This window comes from Argiope bruennichi, chromosome 11, assembly GCF_947563725.1.
Source record: "Argiope bruennichi chromosome 11, qqArgBrue1.1, whole genome shotgun sequence".
NCBI lineage: Eukaryota > Metazoa > Arthropoda > Arachnida > Araneae > Araneidae > Argiope > Argiope bruennichi.
The window spans coordinates 58,117,896-58,140,296 of record NC_079161.1 but is presented as its reverse complement, the minus strand read 5'-3'; the positions used below and the strand labels follow the sequence as shown (position 1 = coordinate 58,140,296).

Genomic DNA, 22,401 nt, shown 5'->3' with positions numbered 1-22,401 from the left:
TTTTTAATATTTTGTTATTTTTCTTTTCATCAAACAAACTGATGCACCTGAAGAACGATCAAAGATCCAAAGGTATTCGGTAAGCAAGAACGAAAAGAATATTTTCTATAGAACGAAATTGTATATCATCTTATAAAATGTTCTACGTATTTGTTTTGTTTTGTTTTTTAAAAATCGAGTTCTCTTTTCAAGGAAAAAAAACGAGCATGATTCTTCTTTTTTTAAAAACTTTTTTATGTATGAATTTATTTACTGAAAATTAAGTGCAGCTTATGCATTTTTTATATAGAATCTTCAAAACAAAACAAAAAAAATGGCATTGATATTATTTTTGTTTTTATAAATTGTCCATAGATGGCGGCAGCATTCCATGTGTTTACAACTTTTTCAAAAGCTCTAGTCTGATAAATCTTCAATCTTTTGCGTTTCAAACAAGCCCTACTAAATGATGAAATTTATTGTAGTGTTTAAAATGAAGTGAAAACTTCAAACCTGTCCTCTCAATTTTTTTTAGTTTTTTATTTTCTGCGGGAGCGTGGATATCTGAACCCGTAATTTGTTTGTATATGTTTGCTTACAGCGTTTTGAATTTTCAGAATCATGTCGTTTGATTTACCGAGATGTTTTCTTAGATGATATTCCACACTTTTGTTATCATGTTTGATGACAGATGAATGATATATAATAATTGGCCCCTTGTTTATTTCTATGTAAGTACATTATTATCTTTTTTTACAAATTTAAATTACGATTCAATAATTTTAATTTGATTTCCTATCTCGAGTCATGAAATAAATCAGATGCTTGTCAATAAAATAAAATATTATGGCATTTTCATTATATGGTACTTCCTCTGTGCATTTTTGACAATATTTAAATCCTTTTTAAAATTTAAAATCGGCGGAACATTGTTTTATCATTTTGAGTCAATAATGACTCAATTTTTCAGCCTATTTGATTATATGAAATTCAATCTTGAAGGTTTTATTATATTATAAATACTTAAATTGTACAATTACAATTTTACTCTCAAAATATGTTTTTGATTCCTGAAAAAAAATATTTGCTTTAACTGCATTTGCAATAGTACATTATAATGACTGATGTTTTCATCTTAACACATTGATTGGCGTGTTGTACATTATAATAAAGACTAATATTTTAGTTTGAATATATGTACTGTTAGAAGACTTACATATTACTTTAGCTATATAAGCACTGTACCAGATTGTTTACCTCTTCCTTATGGGTTGGTACAGATTATACTATGATAATATTTGGATTTCGCTTTTCTGTCTGACAAAGTGAATCTGAAATTTTTTTGATATTCTTTACATATTTTCATGCAATATTTATTTGTCATAGTAATATGAAAATATGTAACCTATATAATAAGTTAACTCATATTTATTTCAGCCATGTAATAGATTTAGTTAAACTGTTACTTTTGTAAAATATTTCATAAATAAGTTTATTATAAGTATTTATAATCATTCACTATCATCTGCAATGCTGTATATAGTTAAAAATACCCCAAACCTGTTGGTCTGAAATTTTATCTGATATGAAATGTCAACTTCTACTTTAGTACAAAGGAACTGAGACAGTTTTATTTTAATATTGAACTTGATTGATTTATTGGTGTGTTATGCTGATTCATTATATTGTCCAATCGTGGGCTGAATTAATGTTTAGTGCTAATATTTTCTTTCAATTTTTCTTTTTTCATTTTGTGTGTGCTTTTGCATTTTTTTTTTCTGTTAGTGGATTACTATTTGTTTAAATCCAATATTAATTATTTGTTTTAATTTGAATATTCATTAACTTTATGGAGTGAAAAGGTTCCATTGCAAGGAAACAAAGCTTGTAGTTTTATTTATATCTGAAGTGCACTGCAAACTTTTTTTTTTTTTTTGTGAATTTTTAAGTGTTCTGGCAACTCGCATGATATTTTCAACTACAACTTTTATTAGTAAGTTTGAAAATTAGACCTAAGGTAGTGTGTTAATAGGATAACAGTTGATACATTTTGTTATAATATATGTAATGTAACAAATGAAATTTGTTAAAGTATTTTAGATTTTTAAAAATGATTTTTCATAATCTGCGTTTCAGTTTTATTATCCACATTTAATCTTCAAATATTTTACAGAATTGATAGATGAAAGTAAGAAATTAACTCTGGTCTACTTCCAATTGAAGTATTTAGTTGAAAATCTGATTTATATATTCTATTTTATGGTTTAAATGTTTCAAGAAAACATTTAATTCTTTTAATATTACTTAATTGTATCTAATTTTAATGATAGTATTATATTCTACAAAATAAAACTAAAATTTTTGTTATTTTATATTTAAGCATATTTATAATATTTCCACTTTATTTGGTAGTTATTGTTAATATTTTCTTTCAGTGTTATTTATATTTTGCTTTTGACTTGCATTCTTTGTGTTAATGACTCATTGTTTTGCTGTGATTTTAGTGATTACTTTTGAGTTGAGTACTCTTGCATATTGTAGATAGAAAAGATCCTACCAGAGGGAAACAAAATTTTTAATGTTTATATTTGAAGTGTATAACGAATGATAAATTTTTTTCTTTATTATTTATTCCATCTGAATGCAAGAGATTTTCTATTAAATTTTCATTGATTAATCTGTGACAATAGTATCCAAGATATTATTAACAAGATAATAGCAAATCTGGATGGCCACATTTTCTAGTATTTTATGTTTTTGAGTTTATAAATGTCTGGTTGATGAAAATTACAAAACCTTGTTCAACTTTTATACAGCTCTCTGTAAGTGCTCCTTTTGCGAAGTATTTATGATACTAACATTTTAAAACAAAATGTCTATTCTTTTGTAAATAATACTGATTGAGTTATGAAACTTCGAATTTTATAATTTTAAGTCAATCAGTGTTATTTTATTGTCCATACCGCCCATCAAAATGCAGTGCAAGCATTGTCTCTTGATGGGCAAATCTTCCTTTAGTCGAGCATTTTTTTTTAACTGATATTCAATATTCTAAAAGAGACTAGTTATATTTCCTGAAGAATAGAACTTTTTAAGAAATAAAACCAGTCATTATATCGTACAACATATTTTTTCAATTTAAAATATATCTCTAATGAGGTACTTTGGGATTATCCTGTCAACGCTCTGGAAAATGTGCCAATCCTCGCGAAATGCGCCAAAGGATTAACGAAAATGCACCAATCCTTTGGCCCCATTATAATGAAAAGCAATTTTGCTTTTATTGGTGCAAAATTATTACCTTTGGGCTTTAATATCGGGTTTGGCAAAAATGGTCGATGGTATGATCCCAAAAATTCCTCTAATGATTTAGAAATATTGTATCTGAGTGCATATTCTCTACAAAGAGATTATGTATTTGAAAAAGTTTCCTGAAAACTTTAAAAAAATTCATTTAGAGCTATAATACTCGCACAAAATGTCAAGAAAAGTTTTCTAAAAAATAAATAAATAAAGCAATATGTAGTAATTTTAGTCAATACATCACCTAAATATATTAATGATTCTAGAGCATGTAATAAATAATAGTTATTAGCTATCTAAAAAAATCATGATTATTAATTTTCATATGAAATGAAAATTATTGAAAATAATAAAAAGGCTGTGGCAGGGAACTGGTTCTTTGGTATTCAAAATTATTTTACTGCATGAATGGCGGATGTGCAGTAATCACTGAAAATAGCATTTAATTTATAAAATAAAAATTTACATGAACCAAAAATAGGGTGTGTTTTTTCAAGTGAAAGGCAATTCATCTATTATTTCTAAAAGATGATATGAAAAGTACAGTTTCCAAAAATTTAACATGAGAATGCTATATCTTAAAAATGAATTTCAGATCATAAAAATCTGATCAAACCATCAATGTTATTGTCCTATTATAGGACAGTTGCATTTCATTTCTGGGTTTAAATTGAATGTTCTTTCTTTTCTGTTTTATCGACAAATAATTCTAAACAGTTTTCAACCATCCCTTAGCTGAATTTTGAAGGTTCATAATTTTGTAATTTATTGTATTTAGAATTATTTTGAGGATTATACATGTAATTACAAATTATTTAGAAAATTTTCTTGAATATATTTCAGTGTTTATTATTATTATTTTATACATTTCAGCATATTTTAAAAATCTCTATATATATATCTGTAAAGAAAATTTTTTAAAGAGTTTTCACTATGTTTTTTGTGAAATTTTCTAAATAAAGATCTATAATTTTATTTCACTGTCAGCCTAATCTTAGTATTATTAACATAATTTAATGAAATGTTTGGTTTAAAATAAGTTGGGTGTTAATAGGTTAACTGAACAATCCTGCATCTTCTTGATAGTAAAAATCATAAGAAATCCAAAAAAGAATCTTTTACATTTTGCTTTGTGAAAGTAAGATACAGTGAAGTAGTGTTTTTGAAACTTTTGTTAAAAATTGAGGTTGAAGAAGTGCAATTGTGTGCAGAGCATATCTAGACATTATGAGCTTTCATATGAAACAAAAATTGGTGAAATCAGACAATTGTTTGGTAGTGGGTGACTGGTCCTTGGTTCTCTTTAATATTTTAAATATATAGAGAAAAACAGTTCATTATTCATCCCAAAAAGTTGTATAGATAGTTCTCTCACTTCAAAAAAAGTTTGATTGATTTAAAAAAAAATTCAGTTTGTTATTAGATTTTCTTCAATGTACTATGCAATTTCCTTTAACTCAAGTGGTAAAATATTTTATTGTGTTGCGTTATTTTACATTAAAAGTTTTATTGTTTTCTATGGTTATGAGTTCTGGTGTGTATTAACAAGCCGTATTGATTTGGAATGCTTGTAAAAGAGACTTTGTGTGTGTTTTAGAAAGTTTAGATGCATTTTATAGTTAGGGCCACTTTATTTATTTGATTAATGATATTATATCTCAATGCCACTATTGACCTGTGTTGCAGAATTTATTACATTTACTTAATTTTAATTTTGAATAAAAAAGTTATTTTAAATTTGAACAAAAAATTTATTTATTTATAATTTTAAACATATGAAAAGCCAAACTGTGATTAAGAGTTATAGCCAGATAGTTATTGATTTTGTCGTATATAGTGATCCAAAAAATGTTGATATGTAGAGAATAGCTGCAGAAATCAAACCGTATGTGAAATTGAAATTATTTATATTACTAATGATAAAGTAAGTAGCTGTCAGGCAATGCTTTCTTCATATTAAATTATTAAATTTATTATAAATTAAAAGAAATATTTAAATATTTTTTCATTAGTAATTTATATTATTTTATATAGAATATTTATATACCTTATTATATTAATTTAAATATTGTATTGCATTATTGTTTTGAATTAATTTATGGAATAAAGTAAAAAATAATATATATATATATATATATATATATATATATGTGTATATATATATATATATATATATATATATATATATATATATATATATTACTGTTTAAACATTCAAATTAAATATGTATATGATGAGGGATAATGGAAAGAGATTGGTAAAATGCAATTTTGAAAAGAAGCCAGTTAACAATTCTTAAGTTCTGAAAAAGTGCAGTAAGAAAATCACAATGGCAAAAATAAATATTACTTTAAGTAGTTACTTGGAAGGAAATACTAAATAAAAAGTTTCTATCTAATCTATAATAGAAAAATATAATTAATCTGTTACGCTGGGTGGAGTTTAATATATCCCTCCCCCTTTGGTGTCCATCATTATCGGATCCCAAATCTTAAATTCTGTTTAGACATGAAATAACCCAGGCATTTTTTTTTTTTAATGTAAATTTTTTGTATCACTGTGTGAATATACCTAAACCTGAATAAAAATTATTTATGGGATATAAACTTCCCATTTATCTTTTTTATGCTGGATTGTAGCAAAGGTCAATCAGCTGAAGTCTACTATTTTTATTATATGTATGGTGTTTCATAATAATTTCTCTTAAGTTAGAGATTATTACTAACATTTTCTTTTGGCATTATTTCTATTTTCTATTAATAGATCACTGTTTCTTTCAATCCGATTTTAGTGATTAGTTTTGATTTGGGTTGATGCTCATTATGGATAGCAAAGACCCCATTGTAAAGAAGCAACATTTTAATGTTTCTATATATTTATATCTAACATTGTTACACATACTCATATGCAAACGGTTTCTTTTGCACTCTGTCAGTGTACTTGAAATTTTTCATTACAGCTTTCATTAGTTAATCTGTGACAGTCAATTCTGAATCACTGTTGACAGAATTTCAGCTGTCTGTACAAGAATATCTAGTTCTGTTGAAATAAAATAAGTTCTGGAACTTTTTGAATGTAGTAATATTACACACTCATTGATAGATGGTGATGTAAACAAGGATTTTTTTCTTTTTTTTAAAAAAATTTATTGCCTGTTGAATGAATTTAGAATTTGGAATGCTGTTTTCTATTCTCTTATATAAAATAATTCCGATAAAATAATAACGATCCAATTTCTTATGGTAGATTTTTAATTGACAAGGAGTATGCAGTCCCAAATGTGTTTGGGATACATATGATCTATTTTTTTTATTTACTTGAAAGCTAGATTTCAATATTTTGCATTTTAGAATTTTGGAATATTTTAAAAGTTTTACATCAAAAGATGATGTTTTCAAATCTAATTTCTCCATGAACTGAAGTTTGAAGACCCATAGTATATCCGTGAATTCCATATATCTTGAGTTATGTGAGTTTTCTGTGTATTTAGGAAGAAACTTTAATATAAATCAAGATTTCCAACTCAATCACCCTTCTCCTCAGTTGTCCTTCATTTCATCATGTCAGATTGTTTATCTTGAAATTCGTGAAAAATTTCCATACCTCCTCTTCTCTCCCCCCCCCCTCCCCTTCTATGTATATGTTGTTGAAATTCTTTTTCAGTCGTTGCGAATCTATTCTGAAATGAATTCTTTTTCTTAAAAACAACACGTTTTTTCCCATCTTTCATATTATTGTAATAAATGATTATAAAAACTCTTGATTATATCAAAGAAAGCTAGCATTATAAAATGAATTTTCTTCTTCTAAAAATGAAATATTTATATTTTTAATCTGCTATTCAAAAAATAATTTTAAAAAATTATCTTCTATTCATTGTTTATGTGAATAAAAAAATAAAATGATTTTTATCAATTCAGTGTTATTATTACTTTATCTTTAAATTGTTTAACTGCTTTTCTCTATCATTATTTGTTAGTAATTTTGTCTCTATTTAAGTGTTTAATATTAAAAATTTGCAAATATTTTATAAAATCATTGCACCTGAAATTTCCAGAAAGCAGAAAATTACTGTAAAAAAAATTGTAGTTGCATTTTTAAGTATCTTTTGATGTATTTTAATTTTTATGCTCATTCTATCTTCTTAAAATATTTTTTATGAATAATTAAATGGGAATCTGTTTTTGCAATTAAAAAGTTTAATAAATATCATTATTTCTTTATAAAAAGGAAAATATTTGACAAAATTATTCATTTTTGTAAAAGTTTTATTATGTTAATGATAAAACACACTAATAATAAAAATAAATGTGTGTGTGTTGTCATTCTGTAAGACAGACTGTTAGTCTCAGAGGTCCAAATATGGCACAGATATAATTTCTAAGTTAGAAATATGCATCCCTGAGCGATTTTTTAAAAGTTTTAATTAATTAAAAATTTAAAAAAAATCTAAGCTCCCACCCCCAATAACTTCCAAAAATATTATAGTAGAAAAATGATTTTTGTACCTTTTTAAAAATTAACTGTTTAATGATTTTAGTTTAATAGTCGTGCAAAATTTTCTTGAATTTAAATGTTTAATTTATGTAATGATATTTTAAAATTTAATTTAAAACCTCATTAATTTTCTAATTTTTATCTTATTTTAGCCCATGTTAATTTCGTTTTAAAATTTTCTCTTATTTCCATGTCCAGTTCCCATTTTTTTATTTAATTACTTATAATATAAGCACTCTAGAAAATTGATGACTATTAATTTTTTCACTGCCCAAGCGAATTATAAAATTCCCTAACACTCATGCATTCCTTTCAAAGATACCTAAGATTCCTTTTCCTAAATCGACACTTGTTTAAGTAATCCCTATCAAAATCGCATAGTAAAATCAGAGAAGGGAAAAATTTCTGCTACTTCGCTCTTATATCGCGATTTAAAAAAGACGTCATTTAATCATCGCTTCTTTGTACATAATATGCCTTCCCTGATGAAAGAAACCGAAGTATACATGAACATAATAGTCATTAGTGATTCCATGATATGATAAAATATGCTCTGATTTACTGGTTCATTCATTGATTATTGTATTTGTTGACAATTAAATGCAGTACACTCCCGAGTATTCGGCTTCCGTACTATCTGGCCTAGTTTTCTATTATCATAATTAAATGAGGAATACAAGACGTCTGTTAACTCATCTATTAAAGACTTTTGAAAACCTAAAAACTATTAAGTTTTGTCTTTTATCATACGGCTATCTTTTCATATCTGTGTAATTTTTATCAGTGAAAAGTAAAATCAGTTTGAGCCAATTTTCTTGAGGATTAGGCCTACGATTTATCTTAACGTTTTTTTTCTTTTTTTTTCTTTTTAATGTTTCTTGCATTTAAGTTTGGCATTACAGAATTTATGTTAAAATGTGAACAGTTTATATCCCCTAAGTTACTTTTTCTCTAATATATTCTTGATACCTGCAATTCAGTACATAAACATATATAAATTACCAGTATAGAGCCTTCTGTTTTTAACTCGACATGTTACCGGCAATTGCTTCTATGATTCATCGATCCGCGGTTGCGTTCACATTGAGATAAATGGAGAGCTTAGTACTCAACAAGAAGTGAGAAAATACGTATTATAACTGTGAGTTTTGGATAAAAATGTTGTCTTCTGGTGTTGGTGAACAAACAAATGAATTCATAGAACTCCGGCCTACCCAATTTTTTGTTATCTGGCCAGTCCTCCCGCCACATTAGGCTGGATACTAGGGACTATTATTTATATTGTAAAATAAATAATATTATAGTGGTATACTGTAGTATAAAACTATATATAGTTATTTATACTGTGTATTGTAATAATAATCATTTCAATAGATTTTTACGATACCTAAAATGCATGTTATGTGTTTTTTGTTCTTACATTTTTAACAGTTCTATTTTGCAACAAAAATATTTGGACTTTTTCACAAGTAAATTGGAGTTTCATGTTTCAGAATTTTGAGAACCACTGGTGTTAATATTTGCTAATTTTGTATAAAACAGTACGGGAGAAGTTTTCCTATTAATTTATTGTCCTGAAACTGTTTTTTGAGTTCTAATTCAACTATGGCATTATGATTGAAGTTATTGCATGGTATTGTGATTTCTGTGAAACTTAGAAATAAATTGCAAATAAAAAAAAGAATTAAAATTTGTCATAGCATTTTTATTTTTTTGCATGTAAAGTTATTATTATGGATTATCCTAGTAAATATACTTAAAATGTAATAATAGGACTGTATAATTATATATTTTGATTTTCTTTTCTTTGGTTGTCATTTCTAAAACATTGGCCAATCTGAAATAAACTGGTTTGTTATAAATAGCTATAATTTATTTTTTTTTGTAATATTTTTCTATATTGATTTAATTTTTTTTCCATTTTTGTTTCAATTTAATTTACATTTCTTTTAACAAATTTTGAGTTGTCAATCTTTAAAAGATTGAAATATTTACCATTTTTGTGAGATATTATGACATTAACCACTTACGGAAAGTCATAGCAATTATCCATCTGTAAATGGTTTAAGCCTATTTTCGCGCTCGATTAGACTTTTTTTGAAGTTTATTTCTTAATTTCTTTTGTATCTTCAGTGTTCCTTGTCTAGATAATTTCTAATAATAATCTGCAGCTTCATCAATTAGCACAGTGTTGAATTAAATGCAGCTTGGGAAACGTTTAATGAAGCAATCCGAATGCTTCGTATAGTAATTTGTTTACATGTGAATGGTAGCATTCGATAATCTATATCTATACTTACAATAAAGCTCATGTATGTTTGTGTTGACGCTCTAAAGATCCGACCGTTTGACCTACAGCTACCAGATTTTGCACGTGTATACTTTAGAGGCCGGAAATATGCACTTTGGAGCGATATTTTTTGAATTTTTAATTTGAATTTTAATCAATTAAAAATTAAACGTTTAATGAAGCAATCCGAATGCTTCGTATAGTAATTTGTTTACATGTGAATGGTAGCATTCGATAATCTATATCTATACTTACAATAAAGCTCATGTATGTTTGTGTTGACGCTCTAAAGATCCGACCGTTTGACCTACAACTACCAGATTTTGCACGTGTATACTTTGGAAGCCGGAAATGTGCACCTCGGAGCGATTTTTTTTTGAATTTTTAATTAGAATTTTAACTAATTAAAAATTACTCGTTTAATGAAGCAATCCGAATGCTTCGTATAGTAATTTGTTTACATATAACTGGTAGCATTCGATAATCTATATCTATACTTATAATAAAGCTCATGTGTAGTTTGTGTTGGCGTTCTACAGGCCCGGCCGTTTGATGTATAGCTACCAAATTTTGCACGTGTATATTCTGGATACCGGAAATGTGCACTTCGGAGCGTTTTTTTTGAATTTTTAATTAGAATTTTAATTAGTTAAAAATTAAGCGAAATTTGAGCGTTTTTCCGCTATAACTTCCGAAAATATTACAGCATGAAATTGATTTTTGCATCTTATTGAAGTTCAAAAAAATAATCTTTTCAATGATACTAATGTCTTAACAAATTCTATTTTTAATGAATTTTAAAAAAATAATTTAATCCTATTTTTCAATAACTTATTTCCCATAAAATAAAAATAAAATTTAAGCTGCACGAGCACGTTGCTCGTTAATAGGGGGAAAAAAATTAACTTTTATCAACGCGTTGCCATCATATTGACAAAAGCTCAAATTAAAAAATAAAACTATAATTCCAAATTAAATATATAAAAATGTAATTTTCAGCATGTGTCTACATCAAATTAAATAAATATGAAACCTGATATTTTTTGAAAAGAAAATTCAAGGAAACGTTTTCTATGATCTTTCACAATACCTATATTACTAATTCAATTAAACAGTTTCATTTAAGGCTAACATGGTTGAATATGTACAGGATATCTATTTTAATCGGCGCCTAATAGCTAATTTGTAAACCTTTAGTAATAGACATACATCTGTTAACAAATGGTCTAAACGAAATAAATAATTATATTCTTAAGACGCTAATATTTTTAAATAAAAATAGTTGCTCTCCAATCAATCAATTGAATCAATCACTAAAGCTGATTGATTTACGAAAATTTCAACATCACTGTTCTATACAAACTGGTGATTATAGATCACTTCATCGATCATCTCAAAGAAGCCAATCATCTCCCAGAGTTTCTCAAGAGTGATTGGCCTGGATTATGAAAATGTTGATTGTTCTAATATTGTAATGTCCAAAACATAATTAATTGATCAGATTTGAACGCAGAAAATAGAAACGTTTATTTATTTATTTAAAAGCTGAAGTGTTAAAAACATCTTAAAGATTCCTTAGGATCAAATTACTATATAAAATTTAAGTCACTATTTTTTGAAGTACTTTTATAGACTAAAACAAAATAAAATATTATTATTGACATCATTTATTTGGAAAGTAAAAATAAAAAATTGAATTTTATGATGAATCAGAAAATTTTGTTGAATAATTCTTTGAGATATTATATCAATTATGAAAATAATTATGTAGCTCTCTTAGGATATCAAAGCTGAAAGACTATATTTTCAGTTATATATATATATTTTTTAAAGACGTACTTGGTTTCAGTAAAAAATATTTTTATATTAATTGCAGTGTAATCATTTCCACTTTAATTTAAAATTGAAATTTTACGGGAGATGTCAGAAAATTGGAAAGAAATACACAGTACAATGAATAGAGCGGGCTTAAGGCCTACATAATAAAATAAGTAAATAATATGACAATCAAAATTTGACGATTAAAAATATTTTTCTGAAAAACCTATTATGAGAACAAGTTACATAAAATATTTAGCCAGCACTGGCGAACTGACTGGTCGCCAAAGGCTGCTATTATATAATAAGAGCACTTTGCATGTTAGCATTTTATATATATTTATATATATATATATTTTTATTGAACAAAGTTAGAAGAATAATAACAAAAAAAAGCCTTTAAAAATTATATATTTTATTTCTGTTTTATCTGATGATCAGAAATTTAATAAGAAACGCATATATAATCAAATTAAACTTATGCCTACTCTAATTAAAGTAATTAATAATCGTTCGCTTTGAAAGGTTGCGTTTGATTTGGAGATAATTATATATCTGTTGTATTTTGTATCTGTTATATATTTGTAATTAAAGCAATTTTTATCCTTTCAATCGGAGTGTGGGAACCGTTGACGAAAACATTTTACAAAGCTTGTGTTGAATTAATTAAATAGAAAAAGTGGAATGGGATCAGGAAATAAGAGAATATTTTAGAATGAAGTTAATATGGGCTGAATTGAGCAAAAAATTAGGAAATTAATTAAGTTTAAACTCGATTTAAAAATATCGTTACACACACGCGTATATGTATGTGTGTGTGTAATGATATCTCTTAATCTAATTCAAATTATAATTAATTTCTTAATTATTTTTTTTTTCTTAATTAATTCATATTAACATTATTCTAAAATAGTCTTATTCCCTGATACAATTTTCTCCTTCATTTTCCTTTCCAGAGTACATTTTTTTATTATTTCATGAATAGTAAAAACGTTGATTTTGCTGTTTGACTTGGCTTATTTGGTTCTGGCTTGTTACTTGAAATGAGTATGAATCTAATTGCAGTTGGAATGAATCTAAACATTTTCAGGAGTGTATTAAGCATTTTTAGTTTATTTAAAATTAAAATTTTAATCTTCATTAGACTAGAAATTAGAATTATTTTTTAATTATGCCTTTACCATTCATTTCTGAAACATTTTATTGATGGCGCATGCAGATTGTAAAGTTAGATTATAAGGGGAAAAAAGTATATTTTTTATTAAAACTTGCACAGAATTGAAATGCACGTATGTCTAAGAAGAAACATAACTTTTATTGTAGATTAATAGAATATTTTGAAATCTTTAGCATTGTTTGTAATATATGAAATTTATCTTTCAGATTGTTTTGAATCAACAAATCTGCAAAAATGTCTAAAGACTACGACTTCTTGTCTGCTCTGTTGGATGAAATAGCCTTGGAAGGCTTGGACGGCATTACTCTTGAAATGCTGTGGCAACGTCTAAAAGATCGCCCTAACTTTTCTATCCCTGTGGATGAAGATTCTAAGATTTTCTTCTGGAATATAGTCGCGATGCACAAAGATCTTGAGATATATAAGCTGCCAAAACCTCGTAAATTCTATCCTATCTACAACAGATATGACCATATAGATCCTGAACTTGGCGTCGTTGTTGAACCTGAAAAATTAGATCCGGATCCATATTCTCCTATTGTGTCCGTGGATAAAGGGGACATACGAGGATCATGTTCTACTTTTAAGACACGGAAGCGCATTACTTCCGAAATACGGGCTGATAATGTTTTGCTTATGTCGTTACAGGATGCAGAGGACACTTGGGGAGATTCATTAGTTATTGTTGCATCTCCCAAACTTCGACTCCTATCATTGATTGGATCTGTCACCAATCCCCTTGTTGATCTGTCTACTGAAGCTTATTGTCTTTTGGAACGCATAGGGCGGGCGAGGTATTTAGGTGAAGTAACCCAAGGCGAGGGAGGTCTTCTGAGCTTAAAAGCTGCTTTTTGTAAGCAGTTGCATTACTACCGAAAGAAGCTAACCTTAAAGGGCTTAGTAACCAAACAAAATCACTATATGAAGAATAAGAAAGGCACAACATGCACTGGTAGCTTGTTCCATTTGACCCGTTTTTATGTGCAGCGCAAGACAAAAATGGCTGTTTGGATGAAGTGTTTGTGTGACATATTGAAAGATAAACCACAGAACCAAGAGGCTTGCAAAGTTTTGAAAGAAGAGATGAAAATTCCCGATAGGACTTTCAAGAAGCTGTTTTATCGACCTTTTCAAAAATGGGTCAGACTTGTTTCCATTCCTTGTCAAGATTTTTACCCTAATGGAACTCATAAAGAATGGTTTACTGTGAATGGGCAACCCAAGTACGTTAAAGTTTGTCAGCTTTTGAGACACTGTGATGAGGAAGTTCAAGAAAAAGATGAAGAAGAGGTTAATGATAACAAGGCTGGAACTTTGCCAACAAATATTCATTTCGACTCATCCAAGCTATACTATGGAGTGCCTATAGTTCATCAAATTTATGAGCATATAAAAAATGCTGGTCCAGAAGGCGTCAGTGGTGGAGACTTGGGAAGAGCCACGACATTGCCTAGGTTAGATGTTCGTGGTATAGTGACTCTTTTATTAAAAAAAGGTCACATTACCTCAATACTTCAAGACAGGGGGAGGCAAAAAGTGAACATATATATTGCCCAGATTTATGCAGATCAGAATAAGGACTATTCAACTCTCAAGGATCAAAATATATTGACCAAGAAAGCTGTTTTAAGTAATGGAGATAGTTTAAATCACAGGTCTAAGAAACGCAAAAACGGTGCGGTTGATGAAGTAATAGATGATGCTGATGAGCCACCAACGAAAAGAACTCGAATTAATGAAAATACTGAGGAAGACTCTGTTCAAGAAAGTGATAATGCAAATCAGATTGCCAAACCAAAGGTTTGTAAAGTTGATTCAAATTACCAAAATATAGTATCGCAAGTTCTTGAATTGCAAAATGAAACACATTTTACTGGAAAAGCTCCAAAAGTTGTGAGCTTTTCTGAAAGTCCACGAATGCCACCTCCTTATGCCGGCACTACTCAACTTACTTCCCGAAAACTGAAAAGATCCAATATGATTTTGGAATACTTAAGTTCTGAGCGGCTTACTACTCTCAGTGATTTGCAGAAGCGTATTGTGGAGAAGGAAAGAGAAGAAGGTTATAGCTTCAAATTAGACAAGAAATCCACCGCGAGGCTTGTGTATAGCTTATACAATAATAAAAAGATCAAAATATTTAAAGGTGTAATCAAATTAGATGACGAACAAACTGAAATAGAATTCATTTGCGACAATTCAGTTGAGAAATCCGATCCTCTTATACAAGTTGCTATTGAGCAGGCAAAATTTAAATATTTCGGTGTTTCTAAAAAAGCAAATGGCAAAGTAACTCATGGTAACAAACAGGTGAATTCATCCTCTGTTAGTAGTAATTCTTCTCCTGGTACAAATAAGAATACTACAATTAAAGAAAAACCAGGCAAAAAGCATGTAACGAAGCCACCACCGGAAATCATTATTAAGTATCCTCGCATGACTCCAAAGTTTTTGCGCGCTAAAGCCTTACACTCATTTCTATTTTATATTGTTTATAAACATAAAGGAAATCCTGGTAATAGTGAAGAACAGGTTATTTACCATGATGCTTTAAACTGGAGAAGATTCGTGCCTCCTCTTCTTGAACGAATTGGAGAAGGATGGGTGTACCTTTCTGATATATACTCCCGTATGCCCCTTTCTTTGTTTGTCAAAATAGTCCACTTTAATCATGGAGTACCTGGTTTGAATGAGTACTTGGAAAATGAGGAGAAATCCCATTACCTTATCAAGTTTTTGCCTCAGAATTTGCGCAACAGCCTAATGAATAATCGCAAATACTTATTTTCAACTAATGAGGTAATAAAAATCTTGTGCTATTTGGGCTTAGTGTCACTGGGACCTTCAGCTGGAAAGCAGAAAGATCAGCTATTCCTCTATGTGCACAAACATGCAAGTGTAAAAGACACCACGATTTCACCTTCAGGCTATGTACATATAAAAGAGGATTTGAACTATGAAGTGAAGTCCTATACATTTGAAACTGAAGATGATGTAGAGACCTTTTGGCTTGATTTGGAAAATATTGCTTTTCATACATCTTTAGGAAAATTTAGTGCAGCTGCTGGCAAAACTATCCGTATCACAGAAGCCGATTATAAGCCTGAGCTCATTTCAGCCTTGAAAAACAAACACTTTCACGAGGTTGTGGATGCTGGAAAGATTCCCGGAGATGGTTTGGGCGCCGGGGGTTTCGATTCCAGCTTGTACATGCACTGCAGACGAAACTGGCAAAACACCGCCACCACCCAACCATCTAGAAATTCCCAGACACCTTATCAAAAGGGAGATACAGCTTTAGTTTCCATACAGAATCTGCTGAAACACAATGAGAAATCCAGTACAGAAACGCGAACCAGAATGCAAAGGTTAACAAAGAATGCATTCTTAACACAGAAGGACAATAGACTAACTACGAACAGGCCATCTGATAAAAAGAAAGCTACTGTAAGCCCAGTAAAATTTCCTAACAAAAGAGATAGAACGAAAATTCGGACAGTTAAGGTGCGCCATACTAAAAAGCGTGCTCCTTATTATGATGAGAAGGATAAAGCTGCCATGATGAAGATGGATAAGGCACGATGTACTTGGACATCCCAAGAGGACAGTTTCTTGTTGCTGTGTAAAGTTGCATCATCTTTCCTAGATCCTCATTATTGCAAAAACTTGGTCGTGCCATATACTGTTGTAAGAGATCTCTTATATAAGCAGGTTCCAGAGATTTCCGAGAACAAGACTTCAAGGGCATGTCAGCGAAGACTGCGTTATATGATGTTGAATCCTGAAACAATTAATAATGTTAATGTGTTTTTAGGTGAGGCGCTTCAAGATGATGAGTTGGTAAAAGAATTCAGTTTGCCGAAACCACCAAAAACTAATGAAGAAGTATGGGCGTCTATGTTCACTACAGTCGTCCAAAAGCTTCTGGAGAAATTCACGTCTTCTGCAACAGAACGTTGTAAAAATTTCGTGCTACCCAACAGCAGAGAAGAACTAGAAAAGTATTATGAGTTAAAATCGTATTATAAAACCAGTCATAATTATAAGGATCTATATAAATCTCCCAAAAGTGTTGAGGATATTAAGAAGTTTGTTCTGTCATCCTTAATACTATCGGCAATGGCAGTCACAGATGACACTGAATGGTCTTACCTTTTGCACAAACTCTATCAGTGCTTTCCTGACAACTATATATCTTATGCTGTCACTTCTCTTCGAAAGGCAGGTATCCTTGCTGTTAAAAAAAGAACATACAGAACTGATTTAAAACGTTCTCTTCAGTCTTCTGGTCCATACAAGTTCTCAATTAACTACAGCAATGCAATGCTAACCAAATTTCCAGTGAAGATATTTAGAGAAGCCGAGAGACTTTTCTGTAAGCTAAAATCTCTAGAACCAGGTCTTGATGAAGAACTCATAGGAGACGTACCTCCTGGCTGTGCAGCTGCTGTTTTGGCTCTGATGCAAACAAAGCAGCTATACATTGAAACGAGGATACCATCACAGATTATTTTATTTGATTCTTCACTGAGCAAAGAGGTGAGATCGAACATTGTTGAGAGGATGATTAATACATTAAGCGACAAAGAATCTACTGAGTTGTCAAGATTGTTGAATGATGAAAACATTCCAAACAGCAAAGAAGACAAAGCTAAAAGTCAATCAGCCATGGCTTGTGATGATATGCCCTGTATAGATGAGATGTCAACGGACAATTCTCAGATGTCTGAAGTTCAACGGTTCGCCAGTGCTTCTAGATTTGCTTTATATTTGTTGCGACAGGAGATGTCACAGCCACCTAAAGAGAGAGTTCAGCACGCCCAAGATTATATTGTTTTAAATTCTTGCAGTGTAGTGTGCCACTTGGAACAAAACGATGATGTGCCAGATTTGCCAATTATTCCTGCGGACATTATTGAAAATCCTTCCGATCAAAATGTATCAGAAATAAGTAAAGAAGCTGTTTGTATAACAAAAGACAAAATGCTGTTAAGTGGCGATAAAATAACAGAAATCTCACAACTGTTGGTGCAGTTCATTCCATCTTACGTTTTCCTCAAGAATCAAAACTACTTAAACAGAATCGGAATTGTGTATAAAAATTATGATTCAAATACGCTACTCGATGCTAGACATATTTTTGATGCTATTTATACTTCTGGCGAAATTGGAATTACCGAGAAAGAAATCTGGAAAAAATTTAGGGTCCTTTCGGGCACTCTCTCGATACCTGAACACCTCGATATTTTTAGGAAATCGGGTCTTGCAATACGTGCTGGTATAGTTGAATTTAATTATGTGTGTGGTTGTTTTGCAAGGAACTATGTATTGCCAACATTCCGTTCAGCCTCTTTGCCAACCAAAAGTAAAAATTATGATACAGATTATAATGAAGAATCAGATTCAGTATTAGAAAACACAAACCTACCATATACGGAAACGAACTCCGAATCAAATAATGGCCAACCTGATCAGAGTATGTGTATAGATGGCAATGATAGACTGCAAATATCTTCCAAAGCTTCCAGAAATAATATACCATCATCAAGCTTAACTGAAACTTCTTATTTCATCCCAAGAACTTGGCGCAATCCTAATGGTAGTTTAAACAAACCTACGTTTTTCAGTTTACTGTCCACTGTGTTGAGTCATATAATTAGCAACCCTGGTATTTCATCATATCAAGTCTGTGAACAGTTTTCTGTTACATTACCGCCCGTGCAGACATTAGAATTAATTGAAATCTTAGAAAAAGCATCTTGTGTTTATAAGTATTATTGTAAACCATTGAAGAAAAAATCCCTATTTTCTTCACCAAGAAGTATTTCAGTTACTAAAAATCGTGAAGCAGAAGATGTTGATCATATCGAGCCATTTCCTGACGCTGTGTGCAAAATTGCCGATTTACGTTGTGTTATCGATTAATTATAAAAGTATCTGTTGTGTTTTGTTATAAATGTCTGATGCATTAAATGCTTTTATAATTATATGTAATTATTTGTACAATTAAATCTGCATGTAAATATATGAACATCTATTTTATCAGAAATCTGCCGTTTTTTTTTTTTTTAATCTTAAGTTTCAATGTTTAGAGTAGGTTGATTTTATAATCGTGCAATATACTTTTATTTTTGTCTGAGACGGAACTACTACGCAATGTGTCAAAATATTTAATTTAATAGTTTTGAAGACCCCCGAGCAACACACATTAATGGAATGAAAAGTTATAATAATTTGTTTTTCCTATCCACAACAGTTTTCTTAAAAATAAAAAAAAATGTGGTGAATTTTATAATTTTCTTAATTAAAATAATTTTGTTCAGTCAATTAAATTGAAATTTTTTTCGATAAATGTCTCATTAATGTGTGATATATTAATTTTTATTCCTAAGTAAAAAAAAAAAAATTATAATATCAGAAGGTGTTTAGCATTTTGACCAGCACAATATAAAACATATGCTGTATAATTAAAATATTTATTAACTAATTGTTCAACATACTTTATTTTTAAACTTATATTTTACTGATCATTCTATTGAATATACTGCCTTTTCCCGTTTTACTTTCTGATAATTCCTAGTTTCGCCCGGAAGTCTTTTATATAAGTCAGTTAATTATCAGGATTATATAAAAGTATCAGGTTTCATTCAGCAGCAGGATTAGGGTAATCTGATTAGTTATTAGTTAGTTTTTTATTTAAATTCAAAACAACTTTTCTTTTTTTTATGAAATAATTTATCATTTAAAAATATGAAGATCATTAACGAATTTTATTTCTTTTAAAACAATGTCTTCGATATAAATATCCATGCTCAGGGGGTCCTCTAAGTTCGAGGCGCTACAAGTGATAACCACTTCCCTGTCAAAAGTTACCTTAATGCATTTAAAAAAATTATTTCTTATTCTTAATCCTTTTTTTAAGAAAATTTTTTTTAAATAAATTTTTTACCATGTAAAAAGGAACCAATTATATGTCTGCCATCACAAAAGCATTTTGCAATTAAAAATAAATGAATCCTGCCTGAAATGTGTATTATCAAAGAATGAAAATTTTTAATTTTTAATATTCAATTATGCGTTAATGAAATTTTACATCTTAATAAAATATATATATTATATATTGTTGATAATAGTTTGTAATCTCTCTTAACAATAAAAGCGGATTTGAATATGTGTGTGTTGGTTGGACATATTTCTGAACATAGAGCTACAAAATTCGGCACGCATATACTATGGAGGGGAAAATTATGCGCCTCGGAGTGTTTTTTTTTTCAATTTTATTTAATTAAATATTAAGTGAAATTATAGCATTTTTTTTTAATAACTTCCGAAAATAGTAAGCGGGAAAATGATTTTTACACCATCTGAAAAATCAAATATTTACATTTTCTATACTACTCATTTAGTTGCCTTACAATTTTTTTTCATTCGATTTTAATAATTTTTTAAATTTTTTTTTATTTTAATATATTTTTCATTGCTATTATGAAATTCAAATTGTTTCCATTGTTACAGGAAATATTTTACCTTTGGCTCTTCTTCCATTATGGAACTAAGATGTTTTTCATTTTTAGTCAGATTTTGTAAAGCAAAATTTTATTTATTTATTTATTTTTTTTGTTAAAAAATGATAATTAACATCAAAGTAAACAATGATGGAATTTTTTTTAAAAAAAATACTTTTTGCAAATCTAAACACTACCGCTCTTTTTCCTTTTATTTTACGAACTTTACAAAGAGGAAATATTTTAATCGTCAAAAAATTCGAATACGAAATTTTGATGAAACTCAATATTTCAGACCTTCCTGAATCAGCAAAACAAATTCTTGGTATTATTTCTATCTATTTATAAACATGATAGTTTAAAAATCTTCTGAGCTAGGCAGATGAAATTTGGTTTGTTGATTTCATACCAAATTTGTAGACTTCTTTCAAATTTTGAATTAAATCCATACAAGAAAGTCTGACTGTCCGAGTATAAATAAATACGACAGTTGCAAAAAGGGCTAAACGGTGATATTTTTTTACACAGATTTAACATCTAAAATGCAAATTCCTATTAGATTTTGAACCAGATATGTCAGTTATATGATAACCGTCTGTATTTTCGTATATTTGTAAACGCAATGACTCAAATAAAGGAAATTTAAAATTATTAAATTTGTTCTACATCAAGTTTCGGTTCCGGTCGTAAAAAAGGCGTCCAAAATGCATATTCGATATTTTGGTATTTGTGTAAAATCAGTTTTTATATTTTGTATTAAATGACAAATAAGGTATTACTTTTATTGTCTCAGAACCATCTTTAAACCCCTTTTATACTTCTGTATTTGTGCATAAAATTTGGGGGGGGGGAAACCCTCTATATTTACTTATTAAACTTAAGACCTTTGTTATAAATATTTACTGTGTTATAAAATTTTTTAAAAAATATTTGTTTTTATAATAGATATTTAGAAAAAGGTTGAATTGTCACATAGCAAAAAATTATAGTATATCTGTATATATAAAATAAAATACCGTAGGGTTTTTTTTTTTTTTTTTTTTTTTTTGCAAATTTTTAATTGATATACAGTGGCTCCCAAAAGTGTTCGTACACCGACAAAAATCAATTAAAAACCTCATTATTTACCATTATATATTCTTATTTTTACATGAAAATTTTTTCATAGCATATTTTTACAGTTCTTAATAAAGCAGTGAAGAATAAATTTTAATTACGATGCATATTATTTTTTAAAAAATGACAATAAATAAAATTGCACAAAAATAGGACACAAAAGTGATCATACACGTTTAAAAAAACATCACTAAATATGAAATTTTCTAAATTTTTCTAAATGTTTAGTATTTAGTAGGATATCCTTTATTCTTTATAACAGCTTTTAAACGTTTGGGCATAGATTTAACTAAACGGCCGGTTGCTTCTGCACCGATCTTGTTCCATTCTTTGATCATTACTGCTTTCAGTTGAATTTTCGATTTAATGTCGTGACTTCTTATTCGCACCTCTAATTCTTTCCAAATATGTTCTATACGGTTTAAATCCGGTGATTGAGCTGGTGTTTTAAGGGTTTGAGGACAATGATAGAGGCAAAAAAGACGAACATTCATGGCCGTGTGCTTAGGATCGTTGTCTTGGTAATACACAAAGTTGTTTAAAATGCCCAATTTTTGTGCTGACACTTTTAAATTATTATTGAGAATATTTATATAAACTCTATGATCCATTATACCATCAATGAATACTAAATTGCCTACTCCAGCCGCTGACATACACCCCCAAACCATGACACCTCCACCGCCATGTTTTACTGTTCCAACTAAATTTTTGG

General features: G+C 29.0%; 1 protein-coding gene across 1 annotated transcript; it reads left to right on the top strand.

Moving 5' to 3' along the window:
• The first annotated feature begins 521 nt into the window (after positions 1-521).
• On the top strand, positions 522-19,453 carry LOC129957019 (general transcription factor 3C polypeptide 1-like). The gene is made up of 2 exons (XM_056069125.1): positions 522-710; positions 13,272-19,453. Exon 2 carries the CDS (start codon positions 13,300-13,302, stop codon positions 18,988-18,990), a length of 5,691 nt encoding a protein of 1,896 aa, XP_055925100.1. The 5' UTR covers positions 522-710; positions 13,272-13,299; the 3' UTR covers positions 18,991-19,453.
• The last annotated feature ends 2,948 nt before the right edge of the window (positions 19,454-22,401 follow it).